The 10,604-nt window shown below is 28.6% G+C and overlaps 1 protein-coding gene across 1 annotated transcript; it reads right to left on the bottom strand.

Annotated features, from left to right (window-relative positions):
• Positions 1–4,750: 4,750 nt before the first annotated feature.
• LOC103496843 (uncharacterized) lies at positions 4,751–5,245 on the bottom strand. The gene has a single exon (XM_008458853.3). The coding sequence runs from the start codon at positions 5,159–5,161 to the stop codon at positions 4,928–4,930; it is 234 nt and encodes a 77-aa protein (XP_008457075.2). The 5' UTR covers positions 5,162–5,245; the 3' UTR covers positions 4,751–4,927.
• Positions 5,246–10,604: the final 5,359 nt, after the last annotated feature.

Here is a 10,604-nt window from a genome sequence, read left to right as displayed (position 1 = left end):
GCCAAATCTAAATGATTTGTTTTTTCAATTCATACACGATCTTTTAACTTAGTTATCCGATCGTTTAGATTTAACCATTTAGATTGTAGTTACCCAATCATTTAGATTTTGGTAGCAAAATCTAAACAATTTTTTTTCAAGATTTGGTACACAATCGTTTAAATTTGGCTAAACGATTTTTTTTCTATGCGATCGTTTATTTTCTCAAGATTCTTTGGTACATGATCGTTTAGATATGGTTAAACAATTTTTTAAGGTTCTTTTACGTAATCGTTTGGGATCAAATTTAGCTACCTAAATTTAAACGACGTTTTTCTTCAAGTCTCTTATAAATATATTTAGTACACCATCTTGAACAACCAAATAAAAGTTTGTAAAAAATAAATCTTTTATATTTGATACATGATCTTGAACCAAATAACAATTTGAAAAAAAAAAAAAGAAGAAAGACGATAAAATTCACAGATGAAGAGGTAAAGAAAGACGGAAAAGAAAGACGATAAAAGAGAAGAGCAAACCTAAAATATTTAAAAAATGGCTAACTATATTTCGCCCGTTAATTAATATTTGTGAAAATTTCCCTTAGTAAATTCTAATTAAATCATAAAAAATTAATTATAATTATTAAAAAATAAATTTATATTATATTATTTATAAGGGGTCTCTTCAAAAATATAAAAAAACCGACAAATTATTTACAATATATAAAACAATTCCAAAAACGAAAAAAACCCAGAGACCCACCGTGTAAAATACCAAAAATGCACTATCAATCACGCCGTCAACAACGTGCGCGTAATATATTTGCGATCGATTAGATTTGGTTATTGTTTGGTACGCGATCTTTTAGATATAACTACAATTTATCTATTTTAATTTGTTGCACGATCGTTTAATTTGGTTTTCGTTTAGATTTGATTTGGGGACCCAATCTATTTTTTTTAATTTAGTACACGATTTTTTAAATTCTTTTGGTACACAATCTAAACGATGATTTATTTTTTTTACACGATCCTTTACTTTTTTTATACGATCGTTAACATTTGGCTATCCCAATTAAAATGATTTTTTTCAAGATTCTTTATACACGATCTTTTATTTTTTTACTATTATTTTCTTTTTACACGATAGTTTACATTTGGCTACTCCAATCTAAATGATTTTTTTCAAGATTCTTTATACACGATCTTTTAGATTTTGCTATTTTTTTTGTCCACAGTCAACCAAATGTAAATGATGTAAAAGAAAAGGGAAAGAAATTGTAGAAAGAAATCGTAGCGAAAAAAAAAAAAAGAAGAGGAAAAGTAGAAAGACGATGAAAAGAAATCGAAAAGAGAGGAAAATAAGGGTGAAAAGAAATCGAAAAGAGAGGAAAATAAGGAAGACAGATCAAACGATGTAAATAAAAAATTGAAAAATAAGAAATATGATGGAAAGAAGTCGTAGAAAAAAAGTAAAGGAAAGAAGAAAGAAGATGAAAGATATCGCAGGAGGAAGATGAAAGAAATCGTAGGAGAGAGACGATTTCATCGCGAGTAAGAGAAAAAAGATGAAAAGGCAAACTTGGAATATTTAAAAAATGGCTAACTTCATAAGCTTTGTTACGCGGGCCGTAAATAATTTGGTATTTTGTTACATTTACGAAAGTTTTCCTTATTTATAATGATCATTAAGTAATTACATATATATAATTAATTATTTAGTTGATAGTTGTATTGCATCAATTCTTTCCCGATTATTTAAAAAACAAGCATTAATATGTTCGTGTACGTGAAGCAATTTTTTAGATTTACATAAAAGGTAAGTATATATAGTAAATTTTTATTAAATTGTAGTATTTAAACTAAAAAACTACCATTTTAATTTTAATTAAAAGGGACATTTGCAAAAATTTACGATAATAGGCCCATGTCATTACATTTTTTAAATTGCAAAAATAGAAAATTTATAAATGGATAGCTCTCTAACCCTCTGATTGTCTTCTGATATATTTAATTACTTGTCATATTTATCATATTTGCAATATGTAAAAAAATAAGTGTTACAGATTGTTTTTTTCTAAATCTTTTTTGTCATCTGATGCAATTTCCATTGATGAAATTTAATTTAGGGACATTTTCAAGTAGAGTAAAAAAATTGAAAATATTTTTAAACTATAACAAAATTATCAAATTTTCTTGAATTCATTTGATTTTTGTTTCTTTGATATATTTTGTAAATAGTTTCAATTTTTTACCATGCATGATCAACTCTTTGATTTTTATGCAATTTATTAAGGGGTCTTTTAAAAAATACAACAAATTAATGGACAAAATATTTACACTGTATAAAATAATTCCGAAAAAGGAAAAAGCCCACAGGTCCACAATGAAAAATACAAAAAGTGCCTCATCAACCGCATCGTCAACAACGCGCATAAGATATTTGGTACACGATCGTTTATATTTGGTTCTTTAGATTTGAATAGCCAAATCGAAACGATTTATTTTTCAATTTTATCATTTAATTTGATTACATGATCGTTTAATTTGATTACACGATCCTTTAAATTTAGTTTGACGATCGTTTAGATTTGGGTAGCCAAATCTAAACGACTTTGTTTTTCAAAATTTGGTACACGATCGTTTAGATTTTTTCAAGATTGTTTTGGTACACAATCATTTAGATTTGTTTATACGATCGTTTATTTTTTCAAGATTTTTTGGTACATGATTGTTTAGATTTGGCTAAATGATTTTTTAAAATTATTCTGGTATACGATCATTTAGATTTGTTTACACGATCGTTTAGATTTGGCTACCCAATCTAAACGATTTTTTTCAAGATTTTTTATATACGATTCTTTATAATCAATCCTTTAGATTTGACTATTTTTTGTACACGATCGTTTAGATTTGGTTATCCAAATTTAAATGATGTAAAAAAAAGAAAAAGGAAAAGAAGAAAGACGATGAAAAGAAATTACAAAAAAAAAAAAAGATGATAGAAAGAAATCACAGCGAAAAGAAGAAGAAAGACGAAATGACAAACCTGGAAAATTTAAAAAATAATTAACTTCATGGCCTTTGTTAGAGAGATCGTAAATATTTTAGTGGTTTATTAGATTTATAAAAGTTTTCTATTTATTTATTTTAAAAAAGGTTATGAAAGAAAGAAAAAAGAAATGTATTAAAAAAATGGATACATCACATCATTTTAGATGAGTATAGTTCTTGGATATAAATGATGCAAAAATTAATTACTTATTTTTATACCTAAGCTATAAAATATTGTACCAAACAATGGAATCTTTACCCCTAACCAATTTTCATAATTCGAATTCTCGGACATCTTTTCAATAATCTTGTTATGTTTTTGTTCACACGAGATTTCTGGAAAAATTTGGTTCGTGGAGTTGAACTTCTATTGATGTTATATTTATGTTGATTTGATGCGATGTGATTCGATCTCTAGATTTTGATCCTCTAATTCTCTCTCGGCTGGATGCTTACGCTTGATTTGAGAAAACGGAGCACGTGATGTTCTTGAAATTAGAGTCTTGAACGAAAACTTGTAACTTCAAATGAGTTTCAATCTTCGAGAGTGGTTAACTTCAGGAGTTGGGGAGTCTTCTAGCTCGAGAATTCTTTTTAGACCTTCTGGAATAAAAAATTTCCAACCGCAAGAACTTTTCTATTTATAGAGTTCCTTGTGGGTTTTTATGGACTTGAGCCTTGTCTAGTCCATGAACCATATCAATAAGTTCAATCACATGTATTTGAGTCATATTTAATTTTGGGCTAAATTAATGACTTAATTGAATTTTAACCAAAGTAAATAATATTTAATTGAACCAAAGTAATTAGTTTGGTCCAATTGTCATATTAAAGACACTTGACATTATTAGAATTGTCCAATTTATCTTTAAATTTAATTTGGGACACATGTTTTCCTTAAATAATTTGAAATGTACATGTGTCAATTATTTTTGTTGATGTAAAATTTTAAAAATGTCATTTAAAATTCTCATCCAGTTGCGAATTTAGAAAGGAGAGAAGATAAGCAAATAAGTTGCATGGTTCCATCCGAGGCCATGTAGTGGGTGAATAGATTTGCTAATCTCCACACGCATACTGCCATCCTAAGCGAGATGAGATGTAATAATGATATTATATATCTTTGTTCTTTAAGACAAAACTTTTGCGACTGCTTCGCATTATAAAAGAATCAAACTTTTTAATTTCGTTTTATTATTAATTTTCAATGTTCTCTTCCTTAATTAACAATGTTTCTATAATTAAATTTTCTTATTAATTAGCAATGTTTCTATAATTAAATTTTCTTATTAATTATCAACATTAATTACTTACCATCCAGTAAGCATTTTGACCAAGCAAGTGATCCTTAGAGTTCTAATTAATACACATAATTTTAACCGACGACATATAAAAGTGTATTACAAAACTACCAGGCGATACACAAGGTGAGACATCAAGCGAACAATTTAGGCGTTCTGTCTAGACAAGAAGAGCTATCACGCGGTCCGTTTAGACACCTTGTCTAGGCGATTCCCTACCATGTGATACAAGTTTCAACAATTTTTTTTAAATAACATCAATTTATTATATGGGAACAAGAATGAATCCCCAACGCTAAACATTATGATTCCAATGGAACCCTTTTAAAATCATATGGTAACAACAAATAAGTGTGTTTGAACCTTCAATCACCAATGTTTTTGTTGTTCATAAAGTAACATGCCTTCCCAATACTTTTTACTTTAACTAAAGTAACTGAATTTAACTTTATTTATGTAAAAAAAAAAAAAAAAAAAAAAAAAAAAAAAGGAGCACAATATTTAATAATTTATGATCACAGAGCAGCTTCTCAAATACTCCCTCCCATTTATACTAAAAGAGAAGGAAATAACAAAGAAAAAGAAAAATTCTCAAATAGGAATCGCATTAGACACGGAAGGGTAAACAACGGTGACCGGATGCCCCATGATACGGCGGCCTTTGTGGTGGCGGAATAAGTAAACCAGAGCTCCGACAGGCCACTCCACCACCGCCGTCACAACCAAGGCTAAGAACCCCAGGCTCGGCCCCACCACCCTGCACCTGCACGGGTTCCTGTGGGTTCCACAGTCGATGCAGAAGGGAACGCCCAGTCCCACACCCATTCCTCCTCGGGAAACGTATTAGATTAAAGTGGGGAATTTGTGGATTTTGTTTTATAGACGGAAGGTCAAATGTGAGTTTGGGATTTCATTTCTTAATGGAAACGTGGCTAAGACGACAAAAGTTGGCTGCACACGTGTCGTAGAGGTGGATGGTGGTACTGCTGGGTGTTAAAAGTTTGTTTGAGAATTCCGGCCCAATTGCTTTTTTTTTTTAGTTTAGATAAAACAAGCCCAATTTTCACCCATCCACCTACTATTTAACTGAAATGGGATATTAGAATCCAACCCTCTTTTGGAATTTAGGGTATTGCATGACAGAGAACTCGAACATGTGGGAACCAAAACAATTAGAGGACAAGTTGTGTATTTGTTTGCGGTGTCCAAAGTCAACAACAATCTCTTTCGACTCAAACGATGTCATCTTAAAGCATGATTGTCGTTCAATCACGTGATCACCTATATCTTCTACTTAGCTATTGTATTGATGTGGTGTAATTAAAGTTAAATTTTGTTTTTTGAAGTATATTATTTATTGTTTTAGTATAATTGGATTATTTGTGGGGCTTACTATAGTTGAACTACTCAAAGGACAAGCTAACTTTTAATTATCTGGAGAAAGAAATAATAATAATAACCATGGTAGAGATGCCCTCTAACTATGAATAATAATTGTCCCACTCAAAGCCTTTGATTGACAAAATAAAAATAATAATAATAGAGACTTGGAAAGACTCTCCTAATTAAGTCATAATTGAGAGTATCAACCAATTTGCAATGAAGAGATTCTTAAATGTTGTTACACCTTAATTTGCGACTTTTTTCACGTGGAGGAAGGTTAAACAACACCCTACCAAATTTCTTTTTATTATATATATATATATATATATATATATTTAACAACTTAAAAAAATATATATGGCTATCAAGTTTTATGATTTATAGAATATGAATGAACGACTTTTTTTCTTCTTTATGTGCAAATGCTTTAACACCTATCTTCTGTAATTTAGTTATATGAACAAAGGTCAATTATCATTTCAATTATTTTTTTCATAATAAATTTATAATTTATTATAAATATAATTATCTTAAAATATATATTATTTGAATTCCAATTAATCCACATTTTTTTGTAAATAACTTTTTAATCTAAGAAATTGAACCAATTAAAATTTGTGATAAATATGAAAAAATATATTAATGAAATGATAAATTATTTGAGAGGAGTGAGGAAAGATGCCAACTGTTTTGGAAACCTATAAATTTAAAACATCCATCCAATAACAGTTTAGGTCTAGGCCATCTGAATACTGTTACATCAAATTACCTCTACCTTATGTTTTAATTTTGTTAGGTTTAGGCCAATTGAATATTTTTTAGTCAAATTATGCTTTGCTTTGTGTTTTAATTTTGTTAATTGTTACGTCAAATTTTATATTTACTGTGTTTTGCATCAAATTTTGCATTTACTTTACTATTTTTTAACCCATATTGTTGCATAAATTTTGCATTTATTGTGCATTAAACTAATTCCAATGTGCTCTAAATTTGTTAGGCTTAAGCCATTTAATTTAATTTTGTTAGATTTAGGGTTTAATTTGGTTGTAATTTTTGTTTACGGTTTATTAAATATCTAATATGAATTGATTAAATTTGTTAAAAGACAGAATATTTATTTCACCACTTGCATATTATTTATTTCTCAAACATTATTTCTATATCACTTCCAATACAATATATTATTTTCATTATTTTATTTCCAAACATGCCTATATTTTTTTCAATGTTCATTTATGAATTTTATGGTTAAAGTTCCATAAAACATGAAATTTCTCATATTTTTTTTAAAAATTAATTAGTAAATTATCTTTAAACAAAATATATCAACAATTTTATATTTTAATTTAAAACGAAACTGAGTAGTGTTTTCTTTTAAATTCATTAATTCTTTAGATACATGAATTTTCTCATAAATGTCTATGATGGCGATCAAAATATCAAAGTTTGATATTTTAATATTCTTGAAGTAAATAAAAAAAATCATCTTTTTAAACAAAAATTAAATACCATTTTTCTAATGGCTATCATGCCACCCATATAATTATCTATTTATGCTTAGCTTTTTTTTCTTAGATATGAATTGATTACCGTGGGACATTTAAAAAACACCAAATAAAAAAACTTTGTTTTGTGAATCTCTTTAATTTAGTTTAAAAGATAAATTTTGGTAATTATTTTTTTGGTGTCGTAGGGTATTAACACCTTTTCTACACACAACTTATTTCCGAACTTTAAATCTGAATTTACGTAAGCTAGTGTTTTTTTTTTTACCAATCACACCATAATATGATTGATGATAACTCCAAACCTTTTATTTATTAAATATTAAATGAATGAGGACGTGGGCTGCTCCACGTCGTGGTCACGTTGCGACACAAATTAGGGGCACACTCATCTCAAATCAAATTATGGGAGCACTCCAAGTTTCACCAAATCAAAATTGAAGGTAAGAGAAATCAGCTTGAAAGTCAAAATTCTACTCCAAATTAAAGCAGAAGTAAAGACAATAAGGAAGTCAAAATTATACTTCAAATTTGTATGAAGAACTAAATATATTCTAACTTAAAAAAAAATTCAGAATTTGGGATGATACTCAAAATTCTATTTGTAATTAAAGGAAAGAATAAATTCTACTTTAGTTCAAATTAAAGTCCACTCTCCAACAAGAAGGTAAAAGATTTAAATTCATCCTTTGCGTATTTAGGGTAAAATTTGGCCAACAAAATTTCAAAAAAAATTTTTTTGGGCTATATTCTCATCAAAGTAGAGAATCAAAAGCTACAAATTATTCTTTGAGATTTACCAATCCATACACGTGCACGAATCTTGTGAACAAGAAATTTTGGCCAATTAAATTGTACCACGTCATCAGAGCAAAGTTGTAATTGTTATATTTTGATTGACTTTGGATAGTTAAGTTTTCTCATATCCAACTAAATCCAAGCCTGTGGTGAAAAATTGGACCAAAAAAATAATGGGCCCGAGCCTGTCAAACAAGTGGGCCCAAGCTTGAGCCCACCAAACAAGTGGGCCCAAGCCCGAGCCCACCAAACAAATAGGTCCAAGCCCAAGCCCACCATGAAAATGGGCCCAAGCCCATGCCGCCAGCCAAATGGACACAAGCCCAAGCCCAACAAGCAAATGCTTGCCCATGAAATTTCTCTATATAGAGACCTAGCTTTGTCATTCATAATTTAGGTAACTTAGAAGAATTGAAAACTCAAATTTCTAAAAGCTCTTAAGACGTGCAAGTTCTTATCAACCTCCAGACCATCATCTTCTGAAAGATTGAAGACTTGGAAGATTAAACTTTCCTTGGATTCTAGAAGACTGATGTTCGAATTGACTTACAACCACAACTTCCTGAAAGCATCAAAAGAGTAAGCATCAAAAGAGTAAATACTAGAGATTATTGTATCTACTATATCAACCAATATACAAAGTTGAATTCCACAAATTATATATATTTCTTCAGAAATCTCGTGTGAACCACCCTTATATATCTTAACACTAGGGTTTCAATCTCAACAAATTCATCTTTTTATAAATTAACCATTTGCTTTAAAAAACGTTTAGGTTTGTTCAGTTTTTAGTTTTTGAAAATTAAAACATATAAACTTCATTTTCACATGTAATTTTTTTTTTTTTACTAATATACTTTAAAATTACATTTAATTTAGTACAAGTTTAACTCATAGTTTAAAATTATAACTAATATATACCTAAAATTTCAATTTTGACTCTAATAATAAACTTACAACAAAATTTTCCTTAGAAAAAAATATTCTGGAGAGGACATAATTTTTAGAAATTATTTTTTTAAATAAAGGGTTAGGGTTTAAGGTTTTTAAAGTGTCATATAATTATTTAAAATAAATTATATAAAGTTATTCAAGGGACTTTCTAAACCTATTTTCTCTAAAGACTCAAAAAATAATTAAAAATGTGCATTTTGAAAACTCAAGAATCAAATAATTGAATCTATTCTTATAAAATTGAAGATTAAAAATGTACATCTTTTAAACTTAGGAACCAAATATATATATATATTTTCAAAACTTAAAAGACTAAAAGGATATTTTAGTGGATAAGAGAACTCATGAGACTTCCCATTGAAAAAGTTTCCAACCAGTTAGAACAACAACAAATAAAGAACCGAAATTGAATATATATAGGGTATCCACATGAGTAGAGCACAATGTGGCACCATGGTGCCTATGACGCTTACGTCAAAAATGGTATATAACAAATGCACCAAACAACTATTCAAAAACCATATGGTTGGAGTTGATATCCATCAGTAGATTTACAAACTGATGATCAAGTGAGCTTCATATGCCAATATATATATCATATATTGGAAACACCTTCCTCACCTAAACATGTCTCCCCTATGGTCTTATTAAAAATAAAGAAAGTTGATAAATAAATGATCCCTAAATTCAATGCCACCAATACACAAAATGGACCGAGAGATATCAACACACAACACACCACCGTCTAAGACGATAACTTCTTGGGACCATCTGTTGTCATATAGGGTTTTAACTTAGTGAACAGCTGCACAGGTGAGAAAATTTTAGGATATGGTCAACTTAGACCTTTTGGGGTTTTAATATCCTAAATATATAATTGACTGTAGGGTGTAAGAGTTGGGTTAATTTAATTATTAAAACCATAAATTTTGGCTTTCAACTTTGAGCCCTTATATCTATTTTCATTTCTATATTTTACACACAGCTTAATTCTAGTCTCCAATACTAAATTGCCAATTTACGTTGTTTTTATAACCAAAATCAACATCAACCCATGGTACAAAGATCGGTTTAGTAAGGAATTTAGAGAGTTAAACACCCACATATCATGGGATAAGAAAAAGTGTGAGTTTAATTAGTTAAAATGCTTATTAGTATTAATTTTTTGTCGACATTTCAAATATCTCTATCAATATTTTCGTAAAATTAAGATTTTGATATTTTAGTCCATAATAATACTTTAAGCTATCCTTCAATATAACAACTAATTTTTGGTACAACTAGATTTTACATAACATAACATGATTGTTTAACCCTTCAAGCCCATACTCAAATAATAATGATAAATAAATTCAAGAAAACAAAACTCAAATATATGGTCAAATTTAAGAGAGTTAAACCATAATAAAATAACGTGTCTAAAATTTGACATAATCTCTAGTAGAAAGTCGAACTCCCCGACTTTAATTACTGTATTAAAAAAAAAAAAAAACTATAACAAAATATACGGTCACCCATATCATTAAACTAGTGATTTCAATTCTTTTATTGGGTAATAAAGTTACAAAAATATATATTAATTAAATTGTTAAAAAGAAAATAGTAGGTTGACATAATAATATTATAAG

The sequence above is a fragment of the Cucumis melo genome, chromosome 6 (genome assembly GCF_025177605.1).
Source record: "Cucumis melo cultivar AY chromosome 6, USDA_Cmelo_AY_1.0, whole genome shotgun sequence".
NCBI lineage: Eukaryota > Viridiplantae > Streptophyta > Magnoliopsida > Cucurbitales > Cucurbitaceae > Cucumis > Cucumis melo.
The sequence above is the reverse complement of the archived record's forward strand: the minus strand, read 5'-3'. Positions and strand labels throughout refer to the sequence as shown.

Coding starts and splice junctions, on each gene's coding strand:
- LOC103496843 (XM_008458853.3), bottom strand. CDS start 5,161: ATGGGTGTGGGACTGGGCGTTCCCTTCTGCATCGACTGTGGAACCCAC.